The sequence below is a fragment of the Mobula birostris genome, chromosome 25 (assembly GCF_030028105.1).
Source record: "Mobula birostris isolate sMobBir1 chromosome 25, sMobBir1.hap1, whole genome shotgun sequence".
NCBI classification, from domain to species: Eukaryota; Metazoa; Chordata; class Chondrichthyes; order Myliobatiformes; family Myliobatidae; genus Mobula; species Mobula birostris.
In genome coordinates this window covers 46772173-46787769 of record NC_092394.1, presented here as the reverse complement: position 1 = coordinate 46787769, position 15597 = coordinate 46772173, and the positions used below count along the sequence as shown (strand labels likewise).

General features: G+C 42.4%; 1 protein-coding gene across 1 annotated transcript in view; it reads left to right on the top strand.

Moving 5' to 3' along the window:
* LOC140187555 (cytochrome P450 2D3-like) overlaps positions 1 to 15597 on the top strand; it is a 61200-nt gene that overhangs the window by 30835 nt on the left and 14768 nt on the right. Inside the window, 1 exon segment of the mRNA XM_072242955.1 lies at positions 9378 to 9551. Coding sequence (XP_072099056.1) covers positions 9378 to 9551 — 174 coding nt within the window.

The window sequence follows — 15597 nt, the reverse complement described above, 5'->3', positions numbered from 1 at the left end:
GGGGGCACATGGTTCGGGCTGCTGAGGGGAGGAAACGGTGGTAGAAATTCACCATACCCATGAATTCCTGCAGGCCTTTGATTGTGTTGGGTCGGGGAAAGTTGTGGACCGTGTCTACCTTGGCGGGCAGCGGGGTTGCCCCGTCTTTAGTAATCCTGTGGCCCAGGAAGTCGATGGTGTCGAGTCCGAACTGGCATTTGGCTGGGTTGATTGTAAGGCCAAATTCGCTCAGGCTGGAGTAGAGCTGGCGGAGGTGGGACAGATGCTCCTGCCGACTACTGCTGGCTATGAGGATATCGTCCAAATAGATGAATGCGAAGTCCAGGTCGCATCCCACCGCGTCCATTAGCCGCTGGAAAGTCTGTGCGGCATTCTTTAGACCAAACGGCATTCAGAGGAATTCGAAAAGTCCGAACGGGGTGATAAGTGCTGTTTTGGGGATGTCGTCCGGATGTACTGGGATTTGATGGTATCCCCGGACGAGGTCAACCTTGGAAAAGATCCTTGCGCCGTGTAGGTTTGCTGCGAAGTCTTGAATGTGCGGCACAGGGTAGCGGTCTGGAGTTGTAGCCTCGTGCAGTCTGCGGTAGTCACCGCATGGTCTCTGGCCCCCCCCCCCGTTGCCTTGGGCACCATGTGAAGTGGGGAGGCCCATGGGCTGGCGGACCGTCGTATGATCCCCAATTCCTCCATCTTCTTAAACTCCTCCTTCACCAGTTGGAGCTTGTCCGGGGGAAGCCTTCGAGCACGGGCGTGGAGGGATGGTCCCTGGGTCAGGATGTGGTGCTGTACTCCGTGTCTGGGCATGGCTGCCGTGATCTGTGGTGTCAGTACTGATGGGAAATCCGCCAGGACCCTAGTGAATTCGTCGTCGGACGGCGTGATAGAGTCCAGGTGTGGGGCTGGCAACTGTGCTTCAGCCAGGGAGAACGTTTGAAAAGTCTTGGTGTGGACTAATCGCTTCCCTTGCAGGTCGACCAGCAGGCTGTGGGCTCGTAGAAAATCTGCCCCCAGCAGTGGTTGGACCATGGCAGCCAGTGTAAAGTCCCACGTGAACCGGCTGGAGCTGAAATGTAGCCGCACCGTGTGGGTGCCGTAGGTTCGTATTGTGCTTCCATTTGCGGCCCTCAGGGTGGGTCCCGGTTCTCTATTGCGGGTATCATAACTCGTTGGAGGTAAGACGCTGATCTCCGCTCTGGTGTCGACCAAAAAGCGGCGTCCCGACTGCTTGTCCCAGACGTACAGGAGGCTGTCCTGATGGCCAGCCGCCGTAGCCATCAGCAGCGGCTGGCCCTGGTGTTTCCCAGGAATTTGCAGGGTGGTCTGCAGCGGCAGGTCTCTGTGCCCCACCACTGGTGGTAGAAGCACCATTGTTTGTTGGGCTCCTCACTCCCGTCGCCGGGTTTTGTAGGCTTTGCTGCCGGGCCTGGTCTGGTCTGTCGTTGGGCACGCGGCTTGGTGATCTGTGCGACGGATGCCCCTCTCTTTCCCGGCATTCCACAACACATCTGCTCAGGCCGCCACCTCCCGGGGGTTGCTGAAATCTGCGTCGGACAGCAGCAGGCATATGTCCTCGGGCAGTTGCTCTAGGAATGCCTGATCAAACATGAGGCAAGGTTTGTGTCCTTCAGCCAGGGCCAGCATCTCGTTCATTAATGCTGATGGCGGCCTGTCTCCCAAACCATCCAGGTGCATTAAGCGGCGTGCTCGTTCGCGCCGTGAGAGTCCGAAAGTCCTTATGAGCAGGGCTTTGAATGCTGTGTATTTGCCGTCCTCCGGGGGCGACTGTATAAACTCCTCAACTTGTGCAGCTGTCTCCTGGTCGAGTGAGCTCAGCACGTAGTAGTAGCGAGTGTACTCCGAGGTTATCTGCCGAATGTGGAATTGTGCTTCTGCTTGTTCCAACCATAAGCGGGGTTGCAGCGTCCAGAAGCTTGGCAGTTTTAACGAAACTGCATGAACAGATGCGGCGTCGGTCATCGCTGGTCCAAATATCGTTTGGGCCATCAGAGTCATCAATTGTAGCGGTGTGCTACACACAGCTCTAGAATAACCACACGTAGTCAGTGAGTTAGAGTTGCGATGAAAGAGGTTTATTCAAACTTCACGGCCTGCTTTTAAGCCTTCCCGTTCCCGCCCTCCCTGGGCGGGATTGCTGTGGGGAATGCATATTCCCAGACCCTTTCCGCACGCGGGATTTTCCCCCTGCTGGTGAAGATGGCCTGGCACCCTTTTGGGGGCCGGCCCTCTGCCTGCGCGCGCTGTTGTGAGCCGGTTCGTGGGTGCCAGAAAGTGGGTCGCCACAATAGTTTATATAGACTTTTTCTGTCACAAGGGGTGCTGGAAACAGACCCAAATGCAAGACACAGACACTGAAGTACAAGGAACAGGACTTGATTAGATTAGGGACGTGACAGGATTCAGGCAAGGAGCAGGGACAAGAATGCAGACTTGGGCTAGGGAAAGCGGGACAGGACTAGGAACCATGGGCTAGGAGACAAGGCTCGGACTCCAAGCCCAAGACTGGACAAGGACCCAGAACCTGGGTCTTGCCTCAGGCTCGGACCCTGGAAGCAGGCAAGAACATGACATGTCTTCAGGACAGGACGTGGCAGGGGTCTAGAAGCCTGAGCTTGGAGACAGGCTGGGGTCTTTGCTCTTGAGGCTGGGGTCTTGGGTCTTGAGCTTGGCTGCGGGATCGTCGAGGCTTGGGTTCTTGGATCTGGAACTTGGCTGCGGGATCGTCGAGGCTTGGGTTCTTGGATCTTGAGCTTGGCTGCGGGATCGTCGAGGCTTGGGTTCTTGGATCTGGAGCTTGGCTGCGGGATCGTCGAGGCTTGGGTTTTTGGAGCTTGGCTGCAGGATCGTCGAGGCTTGGGTTCTTGGAGCTCAGAGACAGACTGGGAACCAAACATCAACACAGAGCCGGGACTTATACTTCGACAAGCCGGGACTCATCTTTAACACAACACTAACATGAGACAGAACAGAATATAGACAGAGCCGGGACTTATCCTAAGGCAAGCCAGGACTCAACTTCTCCACACCAAGGTGGGACAGGTCCACCTGTTGGGTAACAGCAGGACAGCCAGGCTTACCCAACAGAGGCACAGACAAGACAAGACATGTCCCCTCGCAGGGCAAGGGCCAGACAGCCTGACTTACCCCTCAGAGGTGAGGACAGGACAAGACAAGACATGACCCCCCACGGGACAACAGCAAAACAGCCTGACTTACCCCACTGAGGCAAGGACAAGACAAGACAAACACCAACGAACAATCAACAGTTCCATCTCTGCTCTGGGGTAGCTCCAAGTCTCAGTTCAGCCAGCAACCTCAGCTGGCTACAGAAACAGCCAGATCCCTACCTAGCTCAGAGTGGCTGGCAGCCACTCAGCTGGCCGGGGAAACAGCCGAATCCATGCCACAAAGACTACTCCTACAAGTGGCAACAAGGCTCCATGAAGCAGTGGTCCTCCAACCAGGCCTAGAGAACACAAATGATTTCACTAGCCTTCCATCAGCAGGTTGCTCCAAGGGGGACTGACAAAACAAACCATCAGTCCACACTCAGTCCCAAGGCTACTTATATTGCAAGCCCAAAGATGGGAATCTGGTGCCTATGATTAACTCAAACAAGGGTCAGCTGGAAGACCCGGAGTCCTGAGTTCACGGACCGGACCATGAACCAGAATGGGGACTTCACGGACCAGACCATGACATTTTCTTATATTATGGAGTGCTTAGTAATAGATAATTAGCTTCAGTTCTTTTGTTAAATAAGGTAGTAAGCTGAAGAATAATGGCGCTGCTTTTCTCTTATTAGAGATTATATTGTTTGGGCTTAATAGCATTGCTTTGACATCTTTGGAGACTGTTTTTGCATTCCCTAGTTTATTTTCAATTATTAAGTGTAATCATTTTTTTTCTCTGCTGGGCTTTCTTATCTTAAGGTTAAGTATTTTCTTTGTAAGGAGAAGGGGAGGAATTGAGAGTAAAAACCTTTAAATTACTATTTAAATTGAGCGGCACGCAGAGTTCTGTCTTTTTGCTTTTCTTCTTGGGGATGCGTTCCGGCTTTTTTTTCTCCTTTGCTGGATTTCTATCTTTGGGGATGGTGGGAGGTTTGGGGGTATTTTTGCATTTTGGGGTTTATCGTTGGATTTTATTTTTTTTTCACACATTTCCTGTATTTTTCCCCATTATGGAGTTCCGGAGCATGCGTGTTTTCTATTTGGTTATACTCATCACCGCCATCTTTGATTAGCCCGCGATGGTATGCATGTATTGTCGTGTTTAAGAACAATACTCAATGGTACTTAAACAGATAAAAGTTATTAGTTGGAAGGTACGTGGCTGGAATCACCCTATTAAGCAAAGGAAGACTTTTAAAATTATTGATCGATTCCAGCCCGATATAATTTTTGTTCAAGAAACGCCTATCAAAACGGGCGATCAAAATAGAGTTTTCAAAACGTGGAAGGGCCTTCAATATCATGCTACTTGTTTAAATAAAACAAAGGGAGTATCTATTTTTATTAAATCTAATATTTATTCAAGAAGACATCATCTCAGATAATAATGGTAGATTTTTAATTATTAAAGGAACAATTTGTAATAGTAAAATTGTCCTGGTTAATCTAAACAGTCCAAATGTAGAAGATCCTTCTTTTTTCAAAAACGTATTTGGTTTAATACCAGACTTAAATGAATATATGCTGCTGATGGGAGGTAATTTCAACTGATGTTTAAATGCTTTGATTGACAAGAGTTCAACCAATCAGCAGCTTCCGAGTTGTTCAGCAACACTTATTAATTCCTTTTTAATTGATTATGGTTTGATAGAAATCTGGAGAAATTTACATCCTAAAGATAGAGATTATTCTTTTTATTCACATGTTCATAAAAATATTTGAGAATTGATTACTTTATAGCTGATTTCTGATTTTTGTCCAAAGTCCAGAAATGTGAATATGACGCTATTACTGTTTTGGATCATGCAGCTTTAAGCTTAACTTTTGAGTTAAATGATGTTAGTAATGCAAACTTGCCTTGGCGCTTTCTGGAAAATTTATTACAAAGTAAGGACTTTGTCAAATTTATAGAGATTCAGATAAAAGATTTCTTTCTTTTTAATAATACGGGAGATGTCTCGAAATTGATTACATGGGATACACTTAAAGCATATTTTCGAGGTCAGATGATCTCCTATTTGACTAAGCTCAAGAAACAGACAAAAATAGAGTTAGATAGAACTTCAAAACAAATTAAAGACCTGGATAACACTTATGCAGTTTCTCCTAATGTTGATGTATTTAAACAAAGGCTTGAACTTCAATCACAATATAATTTGCTATTAACTTATCCTATTGAAAAAAATTTGCCTAAATTAAAAAGTCAATTTTATGTGTTTGGAGATAAAAGTAACAAGCTATTAGCATCTCAACTTAAGGCAGTTAGAGCTAAAAGACAAATTTTAAAGATTCGTAAGGGAGATGGTAGTTTAGTTTGTAATTACGAAGATATTAATAAAATTTTTCAAGACTATTACAATGAACTCTATAAATGCCAGTTTCCAGCTGACCCTTCTAATATGTATGCCTTTTTACAAAAGATTGATTTTCCTAAAACATCTGTTGAAGATCAGCAAATTCTTGATGCTCCTTTTACTGAAAGAGAAATTCAGAAAGCTATTCTTTTAATGCAATCTGGTAAAGATCCTGGACTGGATGGTTTTTCTGTAGGATTTTATAAAAAAAATTGAAGATTTGCTTACTCCTTATATGTTGGAAATGCTTGAAGATTCTTTTCTGTTAGGAGAGTTACCTTCCACATTTTATGAAGCTTCTATTTCTTTAATACGCTTCTTATTCTTAAGAAAGATAAAGACCCTACTGATTGTGATTCATATAGGCCTATTTCACTATTAAATGTGGATGCTAAAATTCTTTCAAAATTAATGGCTAATTGGTTGGAGAATATACTAGCTAAAATTATTTCTCAGGATCAAACAGGTTTTATAAAAGGCCGTTATTCTTTTTCTAATACTCGGAGACTGTTAAATGTTATATACTCATCCCTCTCTAAGACTCCCCAATGTGTTTTCTCTCTAGATGTTGAAAAGGCATTTGATAGAGTTGAATGGAAACTTAGCTTTGGTACTAATTTTAATAAGTGGATTAGATTGATATATAAAAGCCCATTTGCCACTGTTATTACTAATAACTGCAGATCCTCCTTTTTTCGACTTTCGCGGGGTATGAGACAAGGATGTCCGTTAAGCCCTTTGTTATTTAATTTGATGTTGGAACCTTTGGCTATTGCACTTCGTGAAGCTAAAGATATTAAAGGAATATCCATAAATGGGACTATTCATAAGATTTCCCTTTATGCAGATGATCTCTTGGTTTATGTTTCGAATCCTGAAGAGTCTATTCCTAGTTTATTGAAATTATTAAATGAATTTGGATTGTTTTCAGGATATAAATTAAACCTGCATAAAAGTGAATTATTTCCTTTAAATGATTCTGCTTCTATATATGATGATATTCCTTTTAAAGTTACGGATTCTTTTAAATATTTAGGTATTATCATCACTAAAAATTATGGAGACCTTTATAGAGCTAATTTAGTTCCCTTAGTGGATTTTATGAAGCAATTATTTTCTAGATGGAACCCACTTACACTTTCGTTAGCTGGTCGAATGCTTGCAGTTAAAATGATGATTTTACCAAATTTTTTATATGTATTTCAAACTATTCCTATTTTTCTAACTAAGAAGTTTTTCGATCAGGTTGACTATTATTTCATCTTTTGTTTGGAATAATAAAAGACCATAAATTGGAAAATGTCATTTACAAAAATTAAAAAAGGATGGAGGTCTTACTTTGCCTAATTTAAGTATGTATTATTGGACGGTTAATATATGTTATGCGTGTTCTTGGTTATATTGGACCGATAAAAAGGAACGACCATCATGGGTTGATCTGGAATTGAAAATTGTGAAACAATTTTATTTAACTTCATTATTAGGAGCTCCTTTACCTGTACAATTAGCCAAAATTTCTATTCTAAATATAAATCCTATGATTAAGCAGTCATTATGAATCTGGTACCAGTTTCATAAGTTTTTTAATCTTAAAAAATTTAACCTTTTTAGTTTAATTTATCGAAACTATTTATTTAAACCTTCACTTAGTGATCCTACCTTTTCTCTTTGGAGGAATAAAGGAATTTGTAACTAAATATTCTCTCTCATATTCACATTTTTTGCAATATCTTCAGGTCAGACATTTCTTACAAGAATACTTAAGTAATTTTCCATATATACAAGATTCTGACCTGTTAGACATTATTTTAAAAATGAACCCTTTAATGAAAGGTTTCATTGCAAAACTTTATAATTTACTATTACAACAGGATAACTATCCTTTACTTAAGATTAAGCAAGATTGGGAAAGAGAGCTTAACATGACCTTGATAACAGAGGATTGGTTGCGAATTTTGAAGTTGGTCAACTGTTCTTCGATTTGTGCCAGTTATTCTCTAATTCAGTTTTAAATTCTACATCGTTATTATTTGACAAAGGAGAGATTGTCTAAAATATGTCCTAATGTAAATAGTCAGTGTGATAGATGTAAAATTGAGATAGCTACATTGACACATATGTTTTGGTCGTGTTCTGTATTGAAACAGTTTTGGAAATCTATTTTTTCTACAATTTCTAAAGCTTTAAAAATCAATTTACAACCTAATAAATTGACATTTTTGTTTGGTATAATTCTTCAATATATTCACGGTATTTCTATATCAGACCAACACGTAATTGCATTTGTCACATTATTGGCTAGAAGGGCTATTTTATTGAAATGGAAAGATGCCTCTGCCCCCACTTTGATACAATGGTTCTCTCAGGTGATATTATGTCTTAGTTTGGAAAAAATTAGAAGTCGAACTTTTGATCCGAGATTTAACTTTGAGAAAAAGTGGGGTTCTTTTGCCCGTTATTATTATTTGATTTGAGTTAATTAGGACAGTCCTTTTCTGATTCTTGGGTAAATGGATTTGATTGGCGGATTGATGTCTTTTTCTTCTTATGGAAGCTTGTATGGCGTATAGCTCCGGGTTTGTGCTCCAAATGGGTTTTCCCCCCATTTTTTTTTGTTATTAGGGATTTTTTTGTTTTAGTTAGTAGGAGTTCTTTTTTCCAAAAAAAAGCTTTAAGATTTTGTTTTTTTTATTATTGATATACTGTTTAGTTTGGTTGATAGTTTACCTCTTATTTTACATATGGATATGTTGTCTTGATTACCTTGATGTGTTTTTCTTTGTTGTTGATTTTCAATACTAATTAATAAAAAAGATTTAAAAATGAAAATGAAATCCACAAGGCTCTGGTTTGTCCTGTGCTTCACAAATTGGGAGCTGCCTGTGGATGTGATACAAGCCCCCTCAGCTCATGGTTTGGATGGCCTGGAGGAGCTGTTAGTACCCCAGGCTTATCAGTATTTTCAATAGCTTACTCACCTCAAAGACAGAAGAGAAAAGCAAATCTGAAAATCTGAAATAAAGCCAGAAAAAGCTAGAAATACACAGCAGACTGGACAGTGGAAAGGGCAACCAAGATGAGATTTCATCAAAAAGAGAATGTTTGAGCTTTCCTGAGCCCAACTGTCTTACCACAGAATCTGAGAGTAACAGTAATGTTTTCAATCTTTTCCAACTAATAACCAAAGGAAATGGAAAATGAAGGCAGTGAAATTCCAACCCATATACCAAGCTCTTTGCTCCTCTCCTGAACTTCTCATTGCTCTCTCTAATATCCAACTCAAGTAAAATTATTCTTCATATTGTAAGCTTAGCATTGTTTAAATGAGCTTAAATTCTCACACTCATCAGTGATGGAGAAAAGAAAAACATAGATTTGAGGGAATGCAGAGATCTACAGATTGTATGAGTACTGCTGGCAACTACAGAGAGGGGTTTCAACATGGACAATTTATCAGTGCAACATTCAGAATGCGGGTGTTCAGCAGTGTGACTGAAACCACAGTCAACACGATTAGTTTCCTTAACTGCAAAATTAATCATGATTAGTTCTTTTAGTTGCTCAACAGCCCCACAAAATGCCCGTTATTTGGTGATTTGTTTCATGGATACAACTCTGTGTGATTATCTCCTGTGATTCCCTGCATTGCATCAATGATGACAATTCACAGGTAACACATGGACTGTCTCTGCAAGGGCCAGAGAAAATGCACATTCTGTATGTGGGTGTATCTGTGATGGGTATAGTAAATTAATTTCTACATTCTGTATTTTCAGAAAATTCACATATAGGTTGGGAAGTAATATTTCAATCCCTGTCTCTATTGCAGATGTTGAATGCATTTCCCTTTCTTTGTCATCTCCCGGGCCCACAGCGTAAAATATTCGAAAATCAAAAGAAAGGAATTCGCTTTTTACAAGAAATCGTTACAGCACATAAAGAATCGTGGGATCCAAACACACCCAGGGACTTCATTGATGTTTTCCTAGCAGAGCAGAAAAAGGTATGTAATGGAAAAGTGACATATTTCAAAGAGACTCTCTTTCTGTCTCCACAGATGCCGCCCGACCTGATGAGTGTTTCCAACATTTTCTGCTTTTTTCTATTACAGGTTTACAGCATGTGCAGTTTTATTTTGATTTTCTTTGTAAGCTTCAAAGTTCTGTAACACTGAGTGCCTGTTGACAAACTAAAGTTATGCATGGGTTGGAATAAAACCATAAGATATTGGAGCAGAATTAGGTCATTAGGCCCATTGATTCTGCTCCACCATTTCATCATGGCTGATCCAATTTTCCTCTTCACCCCAGTCTCCTGCCTTCTCCCTGTATCCCTTCATGCTCTGACCAATGAAGAATCTTCCATTCTCTGCCTTAAGTATACATAAAGGCTTGGACTCCACAGCCTCTAGCACAGAATTTTACAGATTCACCACTCCCTGGCTAAAGAAATTCCTTCTCATCTCTGCTCTAAAAGAACATCCCTCTATTCTGAAGCTGTGTCCTCTGGTCTTAGACTCTCCCACTGGAGGAAACACCTTCTCCACATACACTCTATCAAGGCCTTTCAACATTTGATAGGTTTTAATGAGGTCACCCCTCATCCTTCTGAATTCCAGTGAATACAGGCCCTGAGCCACCGAACGCTCTTAATATGACAAGCCACTCATTCATTTTCGTGACCCTCCTTCGAACCCTCTCCAGCTTTAGATTACATTATGAAGACACGTAGTCCTCTTTTATTGTCATTTAGTAATGCATGCATTAAGAAATGATACAATATTTCCTCTAGTGTGATAGCACAAAACACAGGACAGACCAAGACTGGAAAAAATGACAAAACCACATAATTATAACATATAGTTAAAACAGTGCACAATACCATAACTTGATGAAGAAGTCCATGAGCACAGTAAAAGTTCAAAGTCTCTCAAATCTCCCACATCTCACGCAGACGGGAGAAGGAAGAAAAACTCTCCCTGCCATGCCGACCACAGTCCGACTCTGAGTCATCGGAAAACTTCGAGCTCTGATCAGCTCTCCGACACTGAGTACTGAGCACCATCTCTGTCCGAACGATTTGACCTCAACCTCGGTTGCCAACAGCAGGCAAAGCCCAGGATTTTGAGGTCTACCCTCCGAAAGATTCCCAACCACGCAGTAACAACAGCGGCGAATGTGCGTTTCAGAAACTTCTCCAGATGTTCCTCTTGTGCTTTCACATCCATTCTCCATCAAATCAGAATTGTCCACGGCCCCTATTTAACAGATACGATATCATTTTTTACCGGAGTGCTGTGCATGTGCAGGCGCGCTGCTCTCTCTCCTCCCGCCTCTTCTTTCACATTCTTTCTAAGATAAGGGTATCCAAAACTACTCACATACTCCATGTGAGACCTCACCATGCTTTATGAAGTCTCAACATTACATCCTTGCTTTTATATTCTAGCCTTCTTAAAATGAATGCTAATATTTCATTTGCCTTTCTCAACACAGACTCAACTTGGAAAGTAACCTAAAGGGAATTCTGCACAAGGACTCCCAAGTCCCTTTGCACCTCAGTTTTTTGTATTTTCTCTCCATTTAGAAAATAGTCAACCCTTTCATTTCTTTCTACCAAGTGCATGACCATACGCTTTCTGACATTGTATTCCATCTGCCATTTCTTTGCCCATTCTTGAAGTGCTCTGTAGCCTCTCTAGTTCCTCAAAACTACCTGACCCTGCATTTATCATCATCGTATGCAAACTTTGCAACAAAGCCATCATGTGCCTCCAAATGCCTTGAGACCTCATCATTAATAATCAACTCCAGCGTCTTTCCAACCACTGAGGTCAGACTAACTGGCCTGTAGTTTCCTTTCTTCTACCTCTCCCTCTTCTTGAAGAATGGAGTGACATTTGCAATTTTCAGGTCTTCCAGAGCCATTCCAGAATCTAGTGTTTCTTGAAAGATCATTACTAATGCCTCCATGATCTCTTCAGCCACCTCTTTCAGATCTCTGGAGTGTACACCATCTGGTCCAGGAGACTTTTTTACCTTCAGACGTTTCAGTTCCCAAGAACCTTCTCTCTAGCTATGGTGACTTCATGACCTCTGACGCCTGGAACTTCCACCATACTGCTTATGCCTTCCACCATGAAAACTGATGTAAAGTACTTCTTCAGTTTGTGTGCCATTTCGTTGTCCCCCATTAATACCTCTCCAGCATCGTTTTCCAGGGGTCTGATATCCACTCTCGCCTCTCTTTTGCAGTTCATCTATCTGAAGAAACGTCAGCTATCTTCTTTAATATTATTGGCTGCCTTACTTTCATATTCCATCTTTGCCTTCTTAATGACTCCTTTAATTGGCATCTATTGGTTTTTAAGTGCTTTCCTGTCCTCTAACTTCCCACTAGTCTTTGCTCTATTATATGTCCTCTTTTGGCTTTTATGTTGGCTTTGACTTACGTTGTTAGCCACGGTTGTGTCACCTTTCCAATAAAATACTTCTTCCTTTTAGTGATGTATATATCCTGTGCCTTCTAAATTGCTTTGAGAACTTTCAGCCATTGCTGCTCTGCTGTCATCCCTGCCAGTGTTCTTTTCCATCAATTCTGACCACCTCCTCTCTCATGCCTCAGTAATTACCTTTACTCCACTGTAATACTGATGCATCTGACTTTAGCTTCTCTTTTTCAAATTTCAGAGTGAGTTTGTTCATATTATGATCACTTGCCCCTCACAGTTATTTTACCTTAAGCTCTCTAATCAATTTGGGTTCATTGCACAACACCCAATCCAAAATAGCTGATCCTTTCATGGGCTCAACCACGAGTTGCTCTAAAAAGCCATCTCATAGGCACACTAGAAATTCCTCCTTCTGTAATCCAGCACCAACCTGATTTTCCCATTCTACCTGCATATTGAAGTCCCCCATGACAATTGTAACATAGCTCTTTTGGCATGCATTTTCTAACTCCCGTTGTAATTTATAGGCCCCATCCTTACCACTGCTTCGGGGTCTGTATACAATCATTTTCACCCTTTCAATTTTGTCCACCTTTTATGTTGCAACTCATCCTGTTGACTACAATGTTGGTCTATCAACAACCTCTCCTCACTACACATTGCCTCTGTAAGCCAGCTACCTCATTGTCAGCTCTATGATCCACCTTTCCTATGATACTACTTGCATTGATGTGTACACAGTTCTGGACACTAGTTGCACCGTGCTCAACCTTTTGATTCCTAACTTTGTCTGAAGTCTTACCAATATCTGCCTCCGCAGCCCCTCCACTAACTGTTCTAGCATTCTGGATCCCATTGCCCTGCAAGACTAGTTTAAACTCTACTACTACTAGCATTAACAAACCTTCCTGCTAGGATATTAGTCTCCCTCCAGTTCAGGCCCCAATTTACCTAGAAGAGTGCCCAATGATCCAAAAATCTTATGCATTCCCTCCTACACCAACTCCTTAGACACATAGTAATCTGTATAATTCTCCTAGTTCTGGCCTCAATAACATGTGACCTGGGCAGCAACCCTGGAGGTCCTGCCCTTTAACTTGGCACATAACTCCTTGAACTCCCTGTACAGAACCTCATCACTCATCCTACCCATGTCATTGGTACCTACGTGGACCACGACTTCCAGCTGTTCACCCTCCCACTTAAGAATTCTGAGGATTCAATCTGAGATATCCAGAACACTGGCACCCGGGAGGCAACATACCATCCGGGAATCTCTTTCTCGGCCACAGAGCCTCCTGTCCATTACCCTAATGAGTCCCCTATTACCACAGCATACCTCCCCTCTCCCCCACTCCCTTCTGAGTCACAGAAGCAGACTCAGTGCCAGAGACTCAACGATTGCAATTGTCCTCTGCAAGGTCATCTGTGATCAGATGGTGATCAGCATTGGGTATCTTGCTTGATTTTGTTCCAAGCCGAAATTCTGCACAAATTTCTAATACTGGCTGACAAATACTGTCTGGACATGATTAGAAATTGAATCTGAGTTGTCTCTGGTCCCTGATGACTATGACAGTAATGTACCGAGTCACCGGGGGAGTGACCAACCAAGCCAAGTCAAGGTCCTTTTTTTGAGTTTATTGTCATCTGAGAATCAATGTATCAGAATCGGGTTATTATCAATGAAATATGTCATGGAATTTGTCATTCTGCAGCAGCAGAAGAGTGCAATACATAAAATAAATTCCAATAAGAAATATAACTCTTAAAAATAAGTAGTGTAAAAGGAGAGAAAAAATTGTGAGAGTGTGTAAGGATTCATGGGCCATTTATATATCTGATGCTGAGAGTGAAGAAGCTGTTCCGAAAATGGTGAGTGTGTGACTTTAGACTCTTGTACATTGTCTTTGATGGTAATAATGAGAAGATATCTTCTGGGTGGTGAGTTGCCCATTGTGACGAGAATACACATAGATTAAGATGTTAGCTGGTCCTGTGCTGGCACCAGTGGGATCAGCAGTTGGTCTGCCACCTGTTTTCAGGAGAGAGAGAGATAAGGAAAACAATCGAGCAGCATTTGGAGATGTTAATGAAGGGAAGGAGAGCTGTCAAGATCAGCTCCCCCTTTGAACCCTGAACTGTTTGAAGTGATGGACAGGCGATACCCCAGCAGGGGGATAAAAAGGGACAGGTTCACTAAGGCAAGACACACACGACACCCGAGGTAACGAGACTCTGGAAGCGGCGCGTCTCTCACAAGTCGGTGGGAAGTTTTGGGAGGCCGGTTGCGGGACTAGGCCATAGACGCACAGGGTGGAAAGGCACGATCGGCAGGAACCTGGTGTGTGTCCACCCTTGCCTGGGTGCCAGGTTCACCGCAGGGAAACGATCGTATCTGGAAACGGAGGGGGTCACAGTCGGTGACCTCAGATGACATCACAAAGGACTCGCCCGAAAGCCAACTGCGAAGGTCTGTGTGTGGAAGCCGTTTTGAATATTCATTCGTTTTGCTCTCTCTCTCCTTCCTCCACACTGTCCATCTCCCACGGCAGCGATTACTGTGAACTGAACTGAACTAAATTGAACTGAACTTTGCGTCACTTTGAAACTGGTCATTTACCCCTAGACAACGATGGAGCTTGATTGATCCTGTTATCTTAATTCCGTGTACATGTATGTTTATCGTTGCTGAACTGTTGCATTCATTATCCTTTTGATTAGAGTACTGTGTTGCTTGTTTCTTTAATAAAACTTTCTTAGTTCTAGTAATCCAGACTCCAACTGAGTGATCCATTTCTGCTGGTTTGGCAACCCAGTTACGGGGTACGTAACACCATAATGATGCAAGCCGCCTTTTTGAGGCATTGGATTTTGAAGATGACCTCGATGATGGGGAGGCTACTGGCCATGATCGAGCTGGCTGAGCTTGCAACTTTCTACAAGCTTTTTTCCCAATCCTGTGCAGTGGCCCCTTCATACCAGACGGTAATGCTACCAGTTAGGAGGCTCACCACAGTACATCTGTAGAAATTTGCTAGTCTTTGGTGACATATCAAATCTCCTCAAGGAAATATAGATGCTGACATGCCTTCATTGTAATTGTGTCAGTATGTTGGGCCCAGCATAGATCATCAGAGATGTTAACACACAGGAATATGAAATTGCTCACCCTTTCCGCTGCTAGCCTTTCGATGAAGACTAGTGTGTGTTCCATCAACTTCCACATCCTGAAGTCCACAGTCAATTTCTTGGTGTTACTGATGTTGAGTGTGAGGTTGTTGTTGCATCCCCACCGAGCCGGATAACCTGTCTTGCTCCTATAGCCCTCCTCATCACCATCTCAGATTCTGCCAACAGCAGTTGTGTCATCAGTAAATTTATAGATGGCATTTTACTGGGCCTAGCCGTGGATTCATGAATGTGGACAGAGTAGAGTTGTAGGCGAAGCATGCATCCTTGATGTAGGCTATTGTTAATTGTCAGTGAAGAGGAGGTGTTATTTCAATCTGTGTTGATTGTGGTCTCCCAATGAGGAAGACAAGGATACACTTGCAGAGGGAGATACAGAGGCCCAGTTTTTAGAGCATTAAACCAT